Source organism: Mustelus asterias, unplaced genomic scaffold (assembly GCF_964213995.1).
Source record: "Mustelus asterias unplaced genomic scaffold, sMusAst1.hap1.1 HAP1_SCAFFOLD_1243, whole genome shotgun sequence".
Lineage (NCBI taxonomy): Eukaryota > Metazoa > Chordata > Chondrichthyes > Carcharhiniformes > Triakidae > Mustelus > Mustelus asterias.
The window spans coordinates 24514-44983 of NW_027591188.1; the positions used below are offsets into that span (position 1 = coordinate 24514).

The 20470-nt window shown below is 57.2% G+C and overlaps 1 protein-coding gene across 1 annotated transcript in view; it reads left to right on the top strand.

The window, feature by feature from the left end:
* The first annotated feature begins 4325 nt into the window (after nucleotides 1-4325).
* Nucleotides 4326-20470, top strand: part of rbm42 (RNA binding motif protein 42) — a 32586-nt gene continuing 16441 nt past the window's right edge. Inside the window, exons 1-5 of the mRNA XM_078206076.1 lie at nucleotides 4326-4592; nucleotides 6246-6375; nucleotides 7087-7174; nucleotides 12172-12240; nucleotides 18522-18667. Of these exons, the coding sequence (XP_078062202.1) occupies nucleotides 4477-4592; nucleotides 6246-6375; nucleotides 7087-7174; nucleotides 12172-12240; nucleotides 18522-18667 (549 nt within the window). The 5' untranslated portion in view covers nucleotides 4326-4476. The remainder of the gene's footprint in view (nucleotides 4593-6245; nucleotides 6376-7086; nucleotides 7175-12171; nucleotides 12241-18521; nucleotides 18668-20470) is intronic.

Here is a 20470-nt window from a genome sequence, read left to right on the forward strand (position 1 = left end):
ACTGAGGGAGTGCCGCACTGTCAGAGGGTCAGTGCTGAGGGAGTGCTGCACTGTCAGAGGGTCAGTATTGTGGGAGTGCCGCACTGTCAGAGGGTCAGTGCTGAGGGAGTGCCGCACTGTCAGAGGGTCAGTGCTGAGGGAGTGCTGCACTGAGGGTCAGTATTGTGGGAGTGCCGCACTGTCAGAGGGTCAGTGCTGAGGGAGTGCCGCACTGTCAGAGGGTCAGTGCTGAGGGAGTGCTGCACTGTCAGAGGGTCAGTGCTGAGGGAGTGCTGCACTGTCAAAGGGTCAGTGCTGAGGGGGTGCCGCACTGTCAGAGGGTCAGTACTGAGGGAGTGCCGCACTGTCAGAGGGTCAGCGCTGAGGGAGTGCCGCACTGTCAGAGGGTCAGTACTGAGGGAGTGCTGCACTGTCAGAGGGTCAGTGCTGAGGGAGTGCCGCACTGTCAGAGGGTCAGTACTGAGGGAGTGCCGCACTGTCAGAGGGTCAGTGCTGAGGGAGTGCCGCACTGTCAGAGGGTCAGTGCTGAGGGAGTGCTGCACTGTCAGAGGGTCAGTGCTGAGGGAGTGCCACACTGTCAGAGGGTAAGTACTGAGGGAGTGCCGCACTGTCAGAGGGTCAGTGCTGAGGGAGTGCCGCACTGTCAGAGGGTCAGTATTGTGGGAGTGCTGCACTGTCAGAGGGTCAGTGCTGAGGGAGTGCCGCACTGTCAGAGGGTCAGTACTGAGGGAGTGCCGCACTGTCAGAGGGTCAGTGCTGAGGGAACGCCGCACTGTCAGAGGGTCAGTGCTGAGGGAGTGCCGCACTGTCAGAGGGTCAGTACTGAGGGAGTGCTGCACTGTCAGAGGGTCTGTGCTGAGGGAGTGCCGCACTGTCAGAGGGTCAGTGCTGAGGGAGCGCCGCACTGTCAGAGGGTCAGTGCTGAGGGAGTGCCGCACTGTCAGAGGGTCAGTACTGAGGGAGCGCCGCACTGTCAGAGGGTCAGTACTGAGGGAGTGCTGCACTGTCAGAGGGTCTGTGCTGAGGGAGTGCCGCACTGTCAGAGGGTCAGTGCTGAGGGAGTGCCGCACTGTCAGAGGGTCAGTGCTGAGGGAGTGCTGCACTGTCAGAGGGTCAGTGCTGAGGGGGTGCCGCACTGTCAGAGGGTCAGTGCTGAGGGAGTGCCGCACTGTCAGAGGGTCAGTGCTGAGGGAGTGCCGCACTGTCAGAGGGTCAGTACTGAGGGAGTGCCGCACTGTCAGAGGGTCAGTGCTGAGGGAGTGCCGCACTGTCAGAGGGTCAGTACTGAGGGAGTGCCGCACTGTCAGAGGGTCAGTGCTGAGGGAGCGCCGCACTGTCAGAGGGTCAGTACTGAGGGTGCGGAAGGCATTTTCTTAATGCAGCCCATTGTAACTGGAGGTAAAGTTCCCTTTCCAGCCTCTCAGTCCGGAGGAGGCTTTCCTCATACAGCCCGGCTGCTGGACAGCTGCACGGAGCAGGGTGCCCACTCCTAGCTGGGTCGGGATAGAACAGGAACAAAGAACAATACAGCACAGGAACACGCCCTTCGGCCCTCCAAGCCCGCGCCGCTCCCTAGTCCAAACTAGACCATTCTTTTGTACCCCTCCATTCCCACTCCGTGGCTATCTAGATAAGTCTTAAACGTTCCCAGTGTGTCCGCCTCCACCACCTTGCCCGGCAGCGCATTCCAGGCCCCCACCACCCTCTGTGTAAAATACGTCCTTCTGATATCCGTGTTAAACCTCCCCCCCTTCACCTTGAACCTATGACCCCTCGTGAACATCACCACCGACCTGGGAAAAAGCTTCCCACCGTTCGCCCTATCTATGCCTTTCATAATTTTATACACCTCTATTAGGTCACCCCTCATCCTCCGTCTTTCCAGTGAGAACAACACCAGTTTCCCCAAACTCTCCTCATAACTAAGCCCTTCCATACCAGGCAACTTCCTGGTAAACCTCCTCTGCACTCTCTCTAAAGCCTCCACGTCCTTCTGGTAGTGTGGCGACCAGAACTGGACGCAGTGTTCCAAATGCAGCCGAACCAACGTTCTATACAACTGCAACATCAGACCCCAACTTTTATACTCTATGCCCCGTCCTATAAAGGCAAGCATGCCATATGCCTTATTCACTACCTTCTCCACCTGTGACGTCACCTTCAAGGATCTGTGGACTTGCACACCCAGGTCCCTCTGCGTATCTACACCCTTTATGGTTCTGCCATTTATCGTATAGCTCCCCCCTACGTTAGTTCTACCAAAATGCATCACTTCGCATTTATCTGCATTGAACTCCATCTGCCATTTCTTTGCCCAAATTTCCAGCCTATCTATATCCTTCTGTAGCCTCTGACAATCTTCCTCACTATCTGCAAGTCCAGCCATTTTCGTGTCGTCCACAAACTTACTGATCACCCCAATTACACCTTCTTCCAGATCGTTTATATAAATCACAAACAGCAGAGGTCCCAATACAGAGCCCTGCGGAACACCACTAGTTACAGGCATCCAGCTGGAAAAAGACCCTTCCACTACCACCCTCTGTCTTCTGTGACCAAGCCAGTTCTCCACCCATCTAGCCACCTCCCCTTTATCCCAATCCCAGATCCAACCTTTTGTACCAACCTACCATGAGGGACTTTGTCAAACGCTTTACTAAAGTCCATATAGACGACATCCATGGCCCTTCCCTCGTCAACCATTCTAGTCACTTCTTCAAAAAGCTCCACCAGGTTAGTGAGGCATGCCCTCCCTCTCACAAAACCATGCTGACTATCGTTAATGAGTTTATTCCTTTCTAAATGCGCATACATCCTATCTCTAAGAATCCTCTCCAACAACTTTCCTACCACAAACGTCAAGCTCACCGGCCTATAATTTCCCGGGTTATCCTTCCTACCCTTCTTAAATAACGGGACCACATTAGCTATCCTCCAATCCTCTGGGACCTCACCTGTGTCCAGTGACGAGACAAAGATTTGTGTCAGAGGCCCAGCGATTTCATCTCTCGTCTCCCTGAGCAGCCTTGGATAGATTCCATCAGGCCCTGGGGATTTGTCAGTCTTTATATTCTCTAACAAACCTCACACTTCCTCCCTTGTAATGGAGATTTTTTCTAACGGGTCAACACTCCCCTCCGAGACACTCCCAATCAACACATCCCTCTCCTTTGTGAATACCGACGCAAAGTATTCATTTAGGATCTCCCCTACTTCTTTGGGCTCTAAGTATAATTCCCCACTTTTGTCCCCGAGAGGTCCGATTTTTCCCCGACAACCCTTTTGTTCCTAACGTATGAATAAAATGCCTTGGGATTCTCCTTAATCCTGTCTGCCAAGGACATTTCGTGACCCCTTTTTGCCCTTCTAATTCCTCGTTTGAGTTCTTTCCTACTTTCTTTGTATTCCTCCACTGATATCACCGGGATCACTGCTATCAGCCTGGACGGTGGAAGGGAACTCTGTCCTACAATTTCACTCTGGCCCCAAGGTGAGGTGAGGCTGGGGAGATGCTAGAACATCTCTCTGCTCCCTCCATTTTCCAGGAAAGACTGCTGGAAAAGGAATCAGGATTGGCCGTCCTGGTCTGAATAGTCTGTGATGCCCTCTGCAGTCAAATAGCCAGGTCAGCAGCAGGGGACCTATTGAGTCCTCCAGGGCAGCAGGGGGAGCAGTGAGTCCTCCAAGGCAGGAGAGGGAACAGTGAGTCCTCCAGAGCAGCAGGGGGAGCAGTGAGCCCTCCAGGGCAGCAGGGGAAGCAGTGAGTCCTCCAGTGCAGCAGGGGGAGCAGTGAGTCCTCCAGGGCAGCAGGGGGAGCTGTGAGTCCTCCATGGTAGGAGACGAAACAGTGAGTCCTCCAGGCATGGGGGCGGTGCAGTGAGTCCTCCAGGGCAGCAGGGGGAGCGGTGAGTCCTTCAAGGCAGCAGGGGGAGCAGTGAGTCCTCCAGGGCCACAGGGGGATCGGTGAGTCCTCCAGGGCAGGAGAGGGAGCAGTGAGTCCTCCAGGGCAGCATGGGGGAGCTGTGAGTCTTCCAGGGCAGCAGGGGGAGCAATGAGTCCTCCAGGGCAGCAGGGGGAGGAATGAGTCCTCCAGGGCAGGAGAGGGAGCAGTGAGCCCTCCAGGGCAGGAGAGGGAGCAGTGAGTCCTCCAGGGCAGCAGGGGGAGCAGTGAGCCCTCCAGGGCAGCAGGGGGAGCAGTGAGTCCTCCAGGGCAGCAGGGGGAGCAGTGAGCCCTCCGGGGCAGCAGGCGGCGCAGTGTGTCCTCCAGCCCAGTGATGGCGCTGAGTCCTCGCGGCAGCGCAGTGAGTCCTGCAGACCAGTGGTGGCGGTGACTCCTCCACGCCAGTGGTGGCACTGAGTCCTCCAGGCGGCGGTGGCGCTCGGTAGCGGGGCTGCTCTTTTCGGGCCTGGTAGCCTCCTCGGCGGGGGGGGAAAGTGAGGCCTGGGAGGCCGCGGACACACACAGGCCGGGAGACTATGATGGCAGCACCGCCACCACCGGGACCACCGCCCCCTCCGCCGCCGGCTGGGGCGGGAGGGGGGCTGAAAACTGGCGAGGAGAAGCTGAAGGAGATGGAGGCGGAGATGGCGCTGTAAGTGCGGAATCCGCTCAGCCCCGTGGGGCCGGCCCTCTACCCGCGCCGAGAGCGGCGGCTCCCTCAGTCCGCGCTGCAGTCCCGCCGCCGACCACACAGCTCCCGGGCGCTGTTTACGGAGGGTGCGCAGGCGCAGTGATTTATCTTGCAGTCCCGCCGCCGACCATTGCTACCTCCGAGGCGCTATTTGTGGTGGGCTGACTTAGCGCAGCCGCAATGACACCTTTTGCAGTTCCGCCGCTGGCCACAGAGACCTCCAGGGCGCTGTCGCACACGGGTGGTTATCGCTCCCTAGTGGCCGAACCAAGAATAGCAGCTCAGAGACTTGATCTCCATTGATGGGAACAAGAGCAGGCCATTCAGCCCCTCAAACCCACCTTGCCAGTCAACCAGCTGGAGGCTGGCAGACAATCCAGTTTTGTCCCATAGCCCATAATACATTTCACTAACAAAAATCTACTATGGAAACATTCAACACACAAATACAGTTGCCATAGTTGTCCATTCAGCCCATTAACCATGTACTAGCTCTTTGCAAATTGGTCCCCAACCTCATCTCATTTCCCCTATACCTTCGGCCCTCCAAGCCTGCACTGATCACGTTGTCCTACCCACTGCCTGTATCCCTCTGTTCCCCGTCTGTTCATGTGTCTCTCCAGATAAGTCTTAAATGTCACTAACGTGTCTGCCTCAAACACCTCACTTGGCAGCGCATTCCAGGCCCCCACCACCCTCTGTGTAAAAACACTTCCCCCCGCACATCTCCACTGAACCTTTCCCTCCTGACCTTGAGCTTGTGCCCCCTGTAATTGTCATTTCTGCCCTGGAGGAAAGCTCCCAACTGTTCACCCTATCCACACCCCTCATCATTTTATAAACTTCTATCAGGTCGCCCCTCGGCCTCCGTCTTTCCAGGGAGAACAATCCCAGTTTATTCAATCTCTCCTCATAGCTAATACCCTCCACACCAGGCAACATCCTGGTAAACCTTCTCTGTACTCCCTCCAAAGCCTCCACGTCCTTCTGGTAGTGCGGCGACCAGAACTGGACACAGTATTCCAAATGTGGCCTAACCAATGTTTTATATAACGAACATAATTTCCCAACTTTTACACTCGATGCCCCGTCCGGTGAAGACAAGAATGTCGTTTGCTTTCTCCACCACCGTTTCCACCTGTGCTGCTACTTTTAAGGATCTGTGGACCTGTACTCCCAGATCTCTCTGCGTGTCTGTGCTCCGGATGGATCCCCGTCTCCACTCTGTTCCGGACCCCCTCACGCTTTGACCTCCTCAATCAAATCCCGATTCTCTTCAATCTGTGTCCCCTCTGGTTACCGAGCCTCCTGTCACTGGAAACACTTTCTCCTCATTCACTCCATCCAAACCCCCCCCTCCCCCTCGTGATTCTGAACGCCTCGATTCAATCTCCCCCTGAACCTTCTCCGCTCCGAGGGGAGCGATCCCAGCTTCTCCCAGTCTCTCCGCCTGAACTGAAGCCCCCTCGTCCCCCGGAACGTTCTGGTAATTCTCCCTCCGCGCGCTCTCCCGGACCTCGATGCCCGTCGGGGAGCGTGTGGTGTGCGGAATTGTACCCCAGCAGGACCCGAACGCAGTGAGCATCTCTCATTGTTCCCTTTCTCTATCCGCAGCTTCGAGCAGGAGGTGTTAGGGGCGCCAGTCTCCACCCCAGCGGTCACAGCAGCGCCCGAGACCGTGCCCGTGGCACTCATTCCAGTGCCAGTAGCCCGTCCCATCATTGGAACCAACACGTATCGGCAGGTAAAACACGGTGCATCGGCCTGTGTGTCTGTGCAGGCGACAGCGCGTCACAGTGGAGTTTGTGGTTGTTAAAGAGAGCCTGTTACACAGGAACAGGAGGAGGCCCCATTCAGCCCCTCGAGCCTGTTACACAGGAACAGGAGGAGGCCCCATTCAGCCCCTCGAGCCTGTTACACAGGAACAGGAGGAGGCCCCATTCAGCTCCTCCAGCCTGTTACACAGGAACAGGAGGAGGCCATTCAGCCCTCGAGCCTGTTACACAGGAACAGGAGGAGGCCCCATTCAGCCCCTCGAGCCTGTTACACAGGAACAGGAGGAGGCCCCATTCAGCTCCTCCAGCCTGTTACACAGGAACAGGAGGAGGCCATTCAGCCCCTCGAGCCTGTTACACAGGAACAGGAGGAGGCCATTCAGCCCCTCGGGCCTGTTACACAGGAACAGGAGGAGGCCATTCAGCCCCTCGAGCCTGTTACACAGGAACAGGAGGAGGCCCCATTCAGCCCCTCGAGCCTGTTACACAGGAACAGGAGGAGGCCATTCAGCCCCTCGAGCCTGTTACACAGGAACAGGAGGAGGCCATTCAGCCCCTCGGGCCTGTTACACAGGAACAGGAGGAGGCCATTCAGCCCCTTGAGCCTGTGACATGCTTTAAGCTGATGTGTGTGCTGTTCAGTGTCGTAACCGTGTCTGTGTCTCTCCCGCCCTCGGCAGGTGCAGCAGAGTCTGGAGGCTCGAGCTGCTGCTGCAGCCACTGTGATGCCGCCAGTCCTGGGACCCCCGTCACCCTTTGTGGGACCGGGTGAGTACCCCCCGACTCGGGACAAACCTACCCCTTCTCAATCACTGCCGCACGGCTGCTGCTCCGCTCTGAACCGCTACTCTCTGTCTCTCTCCCTCCCTCCGTCTCTCCCTCTCCCCCTCCCTCCCTCTCCCCCTCCCTCCCTCTCCCCCTCCCTCCCTCTCCCCCTCCCTCCCTCTCCCGCTCCCTCCCTCTCCCGCTCCCTCCCTCTCCCGCTCCCTCCCTCTCCCGCTCCCTCCCTCTCCCGCTCCCTCCCTCTCCCGCTCCCTCCCTCTCCCGCTCCCTCCCTCTCCCGCTCCCTCCCTCTCCAGCTCCCTCCCTCTGCCTCTCCCTCCCTCATTCATTCCCTCCCTCCCTCGCCCGCCCTCCCTCGCCCGCCCTCCCTCGCCCGCCCTCCCTCGCCCGCCCTCCCTCGCCCGCCCTCCCTCGCCCGCCCTCCCTCGCCCGCCCTCCCTCGCCCGCCCTCCCTCGCCCGCCCGCCCTCCCTCGCCCGCCCTCCCTCGCCCGCCCGCCCTCCCTCGCCCGCCCGCCCTCGCCCGCCCGCCCTCCCTCGCCCGCCCTCCCTCGCCCTCCCTCGCCCGCCCTCCCTCGCCCGCCCTCCCTCGCCCGCCCGCCCTCCCTCGCTCGCCCGCCCTCCCTCGCCCGCCCTCCCTCGCCCGCCCTCCCTCGCCCGCCCTCCCTCGCCCGCCCTCCCTCGCCCGCCCTCCCTCGCCCGCCCTCCCTCGCCCGCCCTCCCTCGCCCGCCCTCCCTCGCCCGCCCTCCCTCGCCCGCCCTCCCTCGCCCGCCCTCCCTCGCCCGCCCTCCCTCGCCCGCCCTCCCTCGCCCGCCCTCCCTCGCCCGCCCTCCCTCGCCCGCCCTCCCTCGCCCGCCCTCCCTCGCCCGCCCTCCCTCGCCCGCCCTCCCTCGCCCGCCCTCCCTCGCCCGCCCTCCCTCGCCCGCCCTCCCTCGCCCGCCCTCCCTCGCCCGCCCTCCCTCGCCCGCCCTCCCTCGCCCGCCCTCCCTCGCCCGCCCTCCCTCGCCCGCCCTCCCTCGCCCGCCCTCCCTCGCCCGCCCTCCCTCGCCCGCCCTCCCTCGCCCGCCCTCCCTCGCCCGCCCTCCCTCGCCCGCCCTCCCTCGCCCGCCCTCCCTCGCCCGCCCTCCCTCGCCCGCCCTCCCTCGCCCGCCCTCCCTCGCCCGCCCTCCCTCGCCCGCCCTCCCTCGCCCGCCCTCCCTCGCCCGCCCTCCCTCGCCCGCCCTCCCTCGCCCGCCCTCCCTCGCCCGCCCTCCCTCGCCCGCCCTCCCTCGCCCGCCCGCCCGCCCGCCCTCGCCCGCCCTCCCTCGCCCGCCCGCCCTCGCCCGCCCGCCCTCGCCCGCCCGCCCTCCCTCGCCCGCCCTCCCTCGCCGCCCTCCCTCGCCCGCCCTCCCTCGCCCGCCCTCCCTCGCCCGCCCTCCCTCGCCCGCCCTCCCTCGCCCGCCCTCCCTCGCCCGCCCTCCCTCGCCCGCCCTCCCTCGCCCGCCCTCCCTCGCCCGCCCTCCCTCGCCCGCCCTCCCTCGCCCGCCCTCCCTCGCCCGCCCTCCCTCGCCCGCCCTCCCTCGCCCGCCCTCCCTCGCCCGCCCTCCCTCGCCCGCCCTCCCTCGCCCGCCCTCCCTCGCCCGCCCTCCCTCGCCCGCCCTCCCTCGCCCGCCCTCCCTCGCCCGCCCTCCCTCGCCCGCCCTCCCTCGCCCGCCCTCCCTCGCCCGCCCTCCCTCGCCCGCCCTCCCTCGCCCGCCCTCCCTCGCCCGCCCTCCCTCGCCCGCCCTCCCTCGCCCGCCCTCCCTCGCCCGCCCTCCCTCGCCCGCCCTCCCTCGCCCGCCCTCCCTCGCCCGCCCTCCCTCGCCCGCCCTCCCTCGCCCGCCCTCCCTCGCCCGCCCTCCCTCGCCCGCCCTCCCTCGCCCGCCCTCCCTCGCCCGCCCTCCCTCGCCCGCCCTCCCTCGCCCGCCCTCCCTCGCCCGCCCTCCCTCGCCCGCCCTCCCTCGCCCGCCCTCCCTCGCCCGCCCTCCCTCGCCCGCCCTCCCTCGCCCGCCCTCCCTCGCCCGCCCTCCCTCGCCCGCCCTCCCTCGCCCGCCCTCCCTCGCCCGCCCTCCCTCGCCCGCCCTCCCTCGCCCGCCCTCCCTCGCCCGCCCTCCCTCGCCCGCCCTCCCTCGCCCGCCCTCCCTCGCCCGCCCTCCCTCGCCCGCCCTCCCTCGCCCGCCCTCCCACGCCCGCCCTCCCCAGCCCGCCCTCGCCCGCCCTCGCCCGCCCGCCCTCCCCCGCCCGCCCGCCCTCCCCCGCCCGCCCGCCCTCCCCCGCCCGCCCTCCCTCGCCCGCCCTCCCCCGCCCGCCCTCCCCCGCCCGCCCGCCCTCCCCCGCCCGCCCGCCCTCCCCCGCCCGCCCGCCCTCCCCCGCCCGCCCGCCCTCCCCCGCCCGCCCGCCCTCCCCCCCCCGCACTCCCTCAGCACTGACCCTCTGACAGTGCAACACTCCCTCAGCACTGACCCTCTGACAATGCGGCACTCCCTCAGCACTGACCCTCTGACAGTGCAACACTCCCTCAGCACTGACCCTCTGACAGTGCGGCACTCCCTCAGCACTGACCCTCTGACAGTGCAACACTCCCTCAGCACTGACCCTCTGACAGTGCGGCACTCCCTCAGCACTGACCCTCTGACAGTGCGGCACTCCCTCAGCACTGACCCTCTGACAGTGCAACACTCCCTCAGCACTGACCCTCTGACAGTGCGGCACTCCCTCAGTACTGACCCTCTGACAGTGCGGCACTCCCTCAGCACTGACCCTCTGACAGTGCGGCACTCCCTCAGTACTGACCCTCTGACAGTGCGGCACTCCCTCAGTACTGACCCTCTGACAGTGCGGCACTCCCTCAGCACTGACCCTCTGACAGTGCGGCACTCCCTCAGTACTGACCCTCTGACAGTGCGGCACTCCCTCAGCACTGACCCTGTGACAGTGCGGCACTCCCTCAGTACTGACCCTCTGACAGTGCGGCACTCCCTCAGCACTGACCCTCTGTCAGTGCGGCACTCCCTCAGCACTGACCCTCTGTCAGTGCGGCACTCCCTCAGTACTGACCCTCTGACAGTGCGGCACTCCCTCAGTACTGACCCTCTGACAGTGCGGCACTCCCTCAGCACTGACCCTCTGACAGTGCGGCACTCCCTCAGCACTGACCCTCTGACAGTGCGGCACTCCCTCAGCACTGACCCTCTGACAGTGCGGCACTCCCTCATTGAATGGACCTACCTTATATTAAGTTGATCTTTCTCTACACCCTAGCTATGACTGTAACACTACATTCTGCACCCTCTCCTTTCCTTCTCCCCTATGTACTCTATGGGTGGCATGATGGTTAGCGCTGCTGCCTCACAGCGCCAGGGACCCGGGTTCGATTCCCGGGGGCACGGTGACACAGTGGTTAGCACTGCTGCCTCACAGCGCCAGGGACCCGGGTTCGATTCTCGGGGGCACGGTGACACAGTGGTTAGCGCTGCTGCCTCACAGCGCCAGGGACCCGGGTTCGATTCCCGGCTCGGGTCACTGTCTGTGTGGAGTCTGCACGTTCTCCCCGTGTCTGCGTGGGTTTCCTCCGGGTGCTCCAGTTTCCTCCCACAGTCCAAAGATGTGCGGGTTAGGTGGATTGGCCGTGCTAACTTGCCCCTCAGTGTCAGTGGGATTGGCAGGGTAAATACATGGGGTTATGGGGATAGGGCCTGGGTGGGATTGTGGTCGGTGCAGACTCGATGGGCTGAATGGCCTCCTTCAGCACTGTAAGATTCTATGAACGGTATGCTTTGTCTGCGCAGGAAACAATACTTTTCACTGTATCCCAGTACATGTGACAATATTAAATCAAATCAAATCAATGGAAAGACAGTGGGAGGAGAGACTTTGAATATTTCTAAGGCAGAGCGAGATAGATTCTCGACTAAGGACACCCGGACACGACTGCATCAGACAACACTTTTCCAGAAGCCCTATTCTGGGACTGTGAGTCAGAGCAGAGAGGGTTCGCTTCCAGCTTTCCTGCAGCAATGTCCCTGGGAGGCAACAGGAGTCAAACTCCTGACAATGGGCTGTCTGGGACACAGCCAAGGAACAGGGAAAATCGATCCGAGCTTTCAGGAGAAAGGGCGGGAGGGCGGGGTGAGAGCGGTACATAAAACGAGCACAGAAAGATCCCAGGTAGTGCTTCCCTCAAGAAGCCAGGGCCCTGTCTTTAAGCGTGTGCGTGTGTGTGTGTGTGTGCGTGTGTGTGCCACACACATGTACAAAGGCATCATACTGATACCCTCCCTCACATTTGCCAAGAAGACACAACAGAGAGAGTTGAGGGGGGGAGACAGAGAGGGAGGGGGGAGGGAAAGGGGGAGAAGGAGGTAGAGGGGGGTGGGGAGGGGGAGCGGGAGGGAGAGGGGTCGGTTCCAAGTCCATTCCGTCGGCAATGAGAAACGGGATATATAAATCCTTACCCACTGCCAACACCACCATTCCAGTCGCTCCGATCATCTTCTCCCTGTGAATCCAAGATAGATCAACATGAGATTAATCACTCGAGTTCCCATAGAATAGAAAAATATTCCCAAAATATTCCTGTCCAATACGAACAAACAGGAAAGCCGACAAGTAACAGGTTAATCTTTCTCTACACCCGAGCTGTGACTGTAACACTCCATTCTGCACCCTCTCCTTTCCTTCTCTATGAATGGTATGCTTTGTCTGTACAGCGCGCAGGAAACAATACTTTTCACTATTAATCCATGTGATAATAAATCAAGTCAGATGAACCGCTGTTTTTGGGATGGATGGGGGTGTGTCTGGTTCCCACGGAGAGACAGTTTCACCATTCTACAGAGTGGAATTGTGAACCTCGGAATACCTGCCGCTCTGTAACTCTCTCAGGTAACGGAAGCGCTCTCGCTGACATTGAGACTCCGATATGTTCGACCAGCTCCTGATACACGTTCTTCCCTCTCTCCACAGCGATGCCACCTCCGAGACAGGCTCCCATCATCCGACCCGTCTTCGTTCCGCATGTATTACAGAGACCAGGTACAGACACACAGCACGCAGCAGCAGCCCAGTGTGACACTGTAACCCAGTGTGACACTGTAACCCAGTGTGACACTGTAACCCAGTGTGACACTGTAACCCAGTGTGACACTGTAACCCAGTGTGACACTGTAACCCAGTGTGACACTGTAACCCAGTGTGACACTGTAACCCAGTGTGACACTGTAACCCAGTGTGACACTGTAACCCAGTGTAACACAGTGACAGACCCGTCCCCACCAGTACTGTACCCCAGTGTTATACAGTGACAGACCCGTCCCCACCAGTACTGTACCCCAGTGTTATACAGTGACAGACCCATCCCCACCAGTACTGGACCCCAGTGTTATACAGTGACAGACCCATCCCCACCAGTACTGTACCCCAGTGTTATACAGTGACAGACCCATCCCCACCAGTACTGTACCCCAGTGTTATACAGCGACAGACCCGTCCCCACCAGTACTGTACCCCAGTGTTATACAGTGACAGACCCATCCCCACCAGTACTGTACCCCAGTGTTATACAGCGACAGACCCGTCCCCACCAGTACTGTACCCCAGTGTTATACAGTGACAGACCCATCCCCACCAGTACTGTACCCCAGTGTTATACAGCGACAGACCCGTCCCCACCAGTACTGTACCCCAGTGTTATACAGCGACAGACCCGTCCCCACCAGTACTGGACCCCAGTGTTATACAGTGACAGACCCATCCCCACCAGTACTGTACCCCAGTGTTATACAGTGACAGACCCATCCCCACCAGTACTGTACCCCAGTGTTATACAGTGACAGACCCGTCCCCACCAGTACTGTACCCAGTGTTATACAGCGACAGACCCGTCCCCACCAGTACTGAACCCCAGTGTTATACAGCGACAGACCCGTCCCCACCAGCACTGCACCCCAGTGTTATACAGCGACAGACCCGTCCCCACCAGCACTGTACCCCAGTGTTATACAGCGACAGTCCCATCCCCACCAGTACTGTACCCCAGTGTTATACAGTGACAGACCCGTCCCCACCAGTACTGTACCCCAGTGTTATACAGTGACAGACCCGTCCCCACCAGCACTGTACCCCAGCGTTATACAGCGACAGACCCATCCCCACCAGTCCTGTACCCCAGTGTTATACAGCGACAGACCCATCCCCACCACTACTGTACCCCAGTGTTATACAGTGACAGACCCATCCCCACCAGTACTGTACCCCAGTGTAACACAGTGACAGACCCGTCCCCACCAGTACTGTACCCCAGTGTAAAACAGTGACAGACCCGTCCCCACCAGTACTGTACCCCAGTGTTATACAGCGACACATCCGTCCCCACCAGTACTGTACCCCAGTGTTATACAGTGACAGACCCGTCCCCACCAGTACTGTACCCCAGTGTTATATACATAAGACACCGAACCCCTCGATTAGATTCCAGTCTGTAACTCACTCCCGGGTATCTGTTATTCTATATATAAACCACCCCGAGCCCCTCGATTCGATTCCAGTCGGGAACTCACTCCCGGGTATCTGTTATTCTATATATAAACCACCCCGAACCCCTCGATTAGATTCCAGTCAGTAACTCACTCCCGGGTATCTGTTATTCTATATATAAACCACCCCGAGCCCCTCGATTAGATTCCAGTCTGTAACTCACTCCCGGCTATCTGCTATTCCATATATAAACCACCCTGAACCCCTCGATTAGATTCCAGTCTGTAACTCACTCCCGGGTATCTGTTATTCTATATATAAACATCCCGACCCCTCGATTAGATTCCAGTCTGTACCTCACTCCCGGGTTTCTGTTATTCCATATATAAACCACCCTGAACCCCTCGATTAGATTCCAGTCTGTAACTCACTCCCGGGTATCTGTTATTCTATATATAAACATCCCGACCCCTCGATTAGATTCCAGTCTGTAACTTACTCCCGGGTTTCTGTTATTCTATACATAAACCATCCTGAACCCCTCAATTAGATTCCAGTCTGTAACTCACTCCCGGGTATCTGTTATTCTAAATATAAACCACACCGAACCACTCGATTAGATTCCAGTCTGTCACTCATTCCCGGGTATCTGTTATTCTATATATAAACCACCCTGAACCCCTCGATTAGATTCCAGTCTGTAACTCACTCCCGGGTATCTGTTATTCTATATATAAACCACCCCGAACCCCTCGATTAGATTGCAGTCTGTGACTCACTCCCGGGTATCTGTTATTCTATATATAAACCACCCCGAACCCCTCGATTCGATTCCAGTCTGTGACTCACTCCCAGGTATCTGTTATTCTATATATAAACCATCCCGAACCCCTCGATTAGATTCCAGTCTGTAACTCACTCCCGGATATCTGTTATTCTATATATAAACCACCCCGAACCCCTCGATTAGATTCCAGTCTGTGACTCACTCCCAGGTGTTTGTTATTCGAAAATAAACCACCCTGAACCCCTCGATTAGATTCCAGTCTGTAACTCACTCCTGGGTATCTGTTATTCTATATATAAACCACCCCGAACCCCTTGATTAGATTCCAGTCTGTAACTCACTCCCGGTTATCTGTTATTCTAGATATAATCCAAACCGAACCCCTCGATTAGATTCCAGTCTGTAACTCACTCCCGGGTATCTGTTATTCTATATATAAACCACCCTGAACCCCTCGATTAGATTCCAGTCTGTAACTCACTCCTGGGTATCTGTTATTCTATATATAAACCACCCTGAACCCCTCGATTAGATTCCAGTCTGTAACTCACTCCTGGGTATCTGTTATTCTATATATAAACCACCCTGAACCCCTCGATTAGATTCCAGTCTGTAACTCACTCCCGGGTATCTGTTATTCTATATATAAACCACTCTGAACCCCTCGATTAGATTCCAGTCTGTAACTCACTCCCGGCCACCTGTTATTCTACATATAAACCACCCCGAACCCCTCGATTAGATTCCAGTCTGTAACTCACTCCCGGGTATCTGTTATTCTATATATACACCACCCCGAACCCCTCGATTCGATTCCAGTCTGTAACTCACTCCCGGGTATCTGTTATTCTATATATAAACCACCCCGAACCCCTCGATTAGATTCCAGTCTGTAACTCACTCCCGGGTATCTGTTATTCTAAATATAAACCACACCGAACCCCTCGATTAGATTCCAGTCTGTAACTCACTCCCAGGTATCTGTTATTCTATATATAAACCACCCTGAACCCCTCGATTAGGTTCCAGTCTGTAACTCACTCCCGGGTATCTGTTATTCTATACATCAACCACCCCGAACCCCTCTATTAGATTCCAGTCTGTAACTCATTCCCAGGTATCTGTTATTCTGTATATAAACCACCCTGAACCCCTCGATTAGATTCCAGTCTGTAACTCACTCCCGGGTATCTGTTATTCTATATATAAACCACCCCGAACCCCTCGATTAGATTCCAGTCTGTAACTCACTCCCGGGTATCTGTTATTCTATATATAAACCACCCTGAACCCCTCGATTAGATTCCAGTCTGTAACTCACTACCGGGTATCTGTTATTCTATATATAAACCACCCCGAACCCCTCGATTAGATTCCAGTCTGTAACTCACTCCCGGGTATCTGTTATTCTATATATAAACCACCCCGAACCCCTCGATTAGATTCCAGTCTGTAACTCACTCCCAGGTATCTGTTATTCTATATATAAACCACCCTGAACCCCTCGATTAGATTCCAGTCTGTAACTCACTCCCGGGTATCTGTTATTCTATATATAAACCACCCCGAACCCCTCGGTTAGATTCCAGCCTGTCACTCACTCCCGGGTATCTGTTATTCTATATATAAACCACCTCGAACCCCTCGATTAGATTCCAGTCTGTAACTCACTCCCGGGTATCTGTTATTCTATATATAAACCCCCCCGAACTCCTCGATTAGATTCCAGTCTGTAACTCACTCCCGGGTATCTGTTATTCTATATATAAACCACCCCGAACCCCTCGATTAGATTCCAGTCTGTAACTCACTCCCGGGTATCTGTTATTCTATATATAAACCACCCCGAACCCCTCGATTAGATTCCAGTCTGTGACTCACTCCCGGGTATCTGTTATTCTGTATATAAACCACCCCGAACCCCTCGATTAGATTCCAGTCTGTAACTCACTCCCGGGTATCTGTTATTCTATATATAAACCACCCCGAACCCCTCGATTAGATTCCAGTCTGTAACTCACTCCCAGGTATCTGTTATTCTATATATAAACCACCCTGAACCCCTCGATTAGATTCCAGTCTGTAACTCACTCCCGGGTATCTGTTATTCTATATATAAACCACCCCGAACCCCTCGATTAGATTCCAGTCTGTAACTCACTCCCGGGTATCTGTTATTCTATATATAAACCACCCCGAACCCCTCGATTAGATTCCAGTCTGTAACTCACTCCCGGGTATCTGTTATTCTATATATAAACCACCCTGAACCCCTCGATTAGATTCCAGTCTGTAACTCACTCCCGCGTATCTGTTATTCTATATATAAACCACCCTGAACCCCTCGATTAGATTCCAGTCTGTAACTCACTCCCGGGTATCTGTTATTCTATATATAAACCACCCTGAACCCCTCGATTAGATTCCAGTCTGTGACTCACTCCCGCGTATCTGTTATTCTATATATGAACCACCCCGAACCCCTCGATTAGATTCCAGTCTGTAACTCACTCCCGGGTATCTGTTATTCTATATATAAACCACCCTGAACCCCTCGATTAGATTCCAGTCTGTAACTCACTCCCGGGTATCTGTTATTCTATATATAAACCACCCTGAACCCCTCGATTAGATTCCAGTCTGTAACTCACTCCCGCGTATCTGTTATTCTATATATAAACCACCCCGAACCCCTCGATTAGATTCCAGTCTGTAACTCACTCCCGGGTATCTGTTATTCTATATATAAACCACCCCGAACCCCTCGATTAGATTCCAGTCTGTAACTCACTCCCAGGTATCTGTTATTCTGTATATAAACCACCCGGAACCCCTCGATTAGATTCCAGTCTGTAACTCACTCCCGGGTATCTGTTATTCTATATATAAACCACCCCGAACCCCTCGATTAGATTCCAGTCTGTAACTCACTCCCAGGTATCTGTTATTCTGTATATAAACCACCCGGAACCCCTCGATTAGATTCCAGTCTGTAACTCACTCCCGGGTATCTGTTATTTGTTACGTCCATTGCTGGGCTCTGTGCCGGGACTCTGTGCCGGGGCTCTGTTCCGGGGCTCTGTTCCGGGGCTCTGTTCCGGGGCTCTGTTCCGGGGCTCTGTGCCGGGGCTCTGTTCCGGGGCTCTGTTCCGGGGCTCTGTGCCGGGGCTCTGTGCAGGGACTCTGTGCCGGGACTCTGTGCCGGGGCTCTGTTCCGGGGCTCTGTGCAGGGACTCTGTGCCGGGGCTCTGTGCCGGGGCTCTGTGCAGGGACTCTGTGCCGGGACTCTGTGCCGGGGCTCTGTTCCGGGGCTCTGTGCAGGGACTCTGTGCCGGGGCTCTGTGCCCGGACTCTGTGCCGGGACTCTGTGCCGGGGCTCTGTGCCGGGGCTCTGTGCAGGGACTCTGTGCCGGGGCTCTGTGCCGGGGCTCTGTGCCGGGGCTCTGTGCCGGGGCTCTGTGCAGGGGCTCTGTGCCCGGACTCTGTGCCGGGACTCTGTGCCGGGGCTCTGTTCCGGGGCTCTGTGCCGGGGCTCTGTTCCGGGGCTCTGTGCAGGGACTCTGTGCCGGGACTCTGTGCCGGGGCTCTGTTCCGGGGCTCTGTGCAGGGACTCTGTGCCGGGGCTCTGTGCCGGGGCTCTGTGCAGGGACTCTGTGCCGGGACTCTGTGCCGGGGCTCTGTTCCGGGGCTCTGTGCCGGGACTCTGTGCCGGGGCTCTGTGCCGGGGCTCTGTGCCGGGGCTCTGTTCCGGGGCTCTGTGCCCGGACTCTGTGCCGGGACTCTGTGCAGGGGCTCTGTGCCGGGGCTCTGTTACCGGGGCTCTGTTACCGGGGCTCTGTTACCGGGGCTCTGTTACCGGGGCTCTGTTACCGGGACTCTGTGCAGGGGCTCTGTGCAGGGGCTCTGTGCCCGGACTCTGTGCCGGGGCTCTGTGCAGGGGCTCTGTGCCCGGACTCTGTGCCGGGGCTCTGTGCCGGGGCTCTGTGCCGGATGTTTGTATTTATTGAATCTCGCCCTGGATGGTTAACAGCTCTCATTCTTGTTCCCTTTGCAGCTGTTCCCAGGATCCCTCCGATGAGACCCCCACCCCCCCCACCGCTGATGGGACCTCCAATGCGGACCCCTCCCCCTCTCATGATGGGCCATCCGATGGCTCCCCCTCCGCCAATGGGACCGATGCATCCTGTCCGATACTCCAACGTGAGTGTGATCCTGCCCACAGCCCCTCCCGCAAGTCCCCCCACCCCAGAGAACCGAGACCTTGCAGCAACTCCGGGATCAGTGCTGGGCCCACTGTTATTTGTCATTTATATTAATGATTTGGATGAGAATATAGGGGGCATGGTTAGTAACTTTGCAGATGACACCAAGATTGGTGGCAGAGTGGACAGTGAAGAAAGTTATCTCCAATTGCAGCGGGATCTTGATCAATTGGGCCAGTGGGCTGACGAATGGTAAATGGAGTTTAATTTAGACAAATGCGAGGTGATGCGTTTTGGTAGATTGAACCAGGGCAGGACTTACTCAGTTAATGGTAGGGCGTTCGGGAGAGTTACAGAACAAAGAGATCTAGGGGTTCAGGTTCATAGCTCCTTGAAAGTGGAGTCACAGGTGGACAGAGTGGTGAAGAAGGCATTCGGCATGCTTGGTTTCATCGGTCAGAACATTGAATACAGGAGTTGGGATGTCTTGTTGAAGTTGTACAAGACATTGGTAAGGCCACACTTGGAATACTGTGTACAGTTCTGGTCACCCTATTATAGAAAGGATATTATTAAACTAGAAAGAGTGCAGAAAAGATTTACTAGGATGCTACCGGGACTTGATGGATTGAGTTATAAGGAGAGGCTGAAGAGACTGGGACTTTTTTCTCTGGAGCGTAGGAGGCTGAGGGGTGATCTTATAGAGGTCTATAAAATAATGAGGGGCACAGATCAGCTAGATAGTCAACATCTTTTCCCAAAGGTAGGGGAGTCTAAAACTAGAGGGCATAGGTTTAAGGAGGGAGGGGAGAGATACAAAAGTGTCCAGAGGGGCAATTTTTTCGCACAGAGGGTGGTGAGTGTCTGGAACGAGCTGCCAGAGGCAGTAGTAGAGGCGGGTACAATTTTGTCCTCTAATAAGTGTTTAGACAGTTACAGTTAGAGGGATCTGGGCCAAATGCAGACAATTGGGATTGTTTAGGGGTTTTAAAAAAAAGGGCGGCATGGACAAGTTGGGCCGAAGGGCCTGTTTCCATGTTGTAAACCTCTCTGACTCTCTGAACTCATATCCCGCCATTAATTGTCAATTGCATTCAAGAGTGAGCGCGCAGCTCGCTTCAGGATTCATTTCTGATGGGAAATTATTGTAAAAAAGATCATTACAAACGCAGGGTAGATCACACTGGGAGCACTGTGCACAGTTCCAGTCTCCATATCCCTCGGTTAGACCCACACTGGGAGCACTGTGCACAGTTCCAGTCTCCATATCCCTCGGTTAGACCACACTCGGAGCTCTGTGCACAGTTCCAGTCTACGTATCCCTCAGTTACACCCACACTCGGAGCACTGTGCACAGTTCCAGTCTCCATATCCCTCGGTTAGACCACACTCGGAGCACTGTGCACAGTTCCAGTCTCCATATCCCTCGGTTAGACCACACTCGGAGCACTGTGCACAGTTCCGGTCTCCATATCCCTCGGTTAGACCACACTCGGAGCACTGTGCACAGTTCCAGTCTCCATATCCCTCGGTTAGACCCACACTCGGAGCACTGTGCACAGTTCCAGTCTCCGTATCTCTCGGTTAGACCCACACTCGGAGCACTGTGCACAGTTCCAGTCTCCATATCCCTCAGTTAGACCCACACTCGGAGCACTGCGCACAGTTCCAGTCTCCATACCCTCGGTTAGACCACACTCGGAGCACTGTGCACAGTTCCAGTGTCCATATCCCTCGGTTAGACCACACTCGGAGCACTGTGCACAGTTCCAGTCTCCATATCCCTCGGTTAGACCCGCAC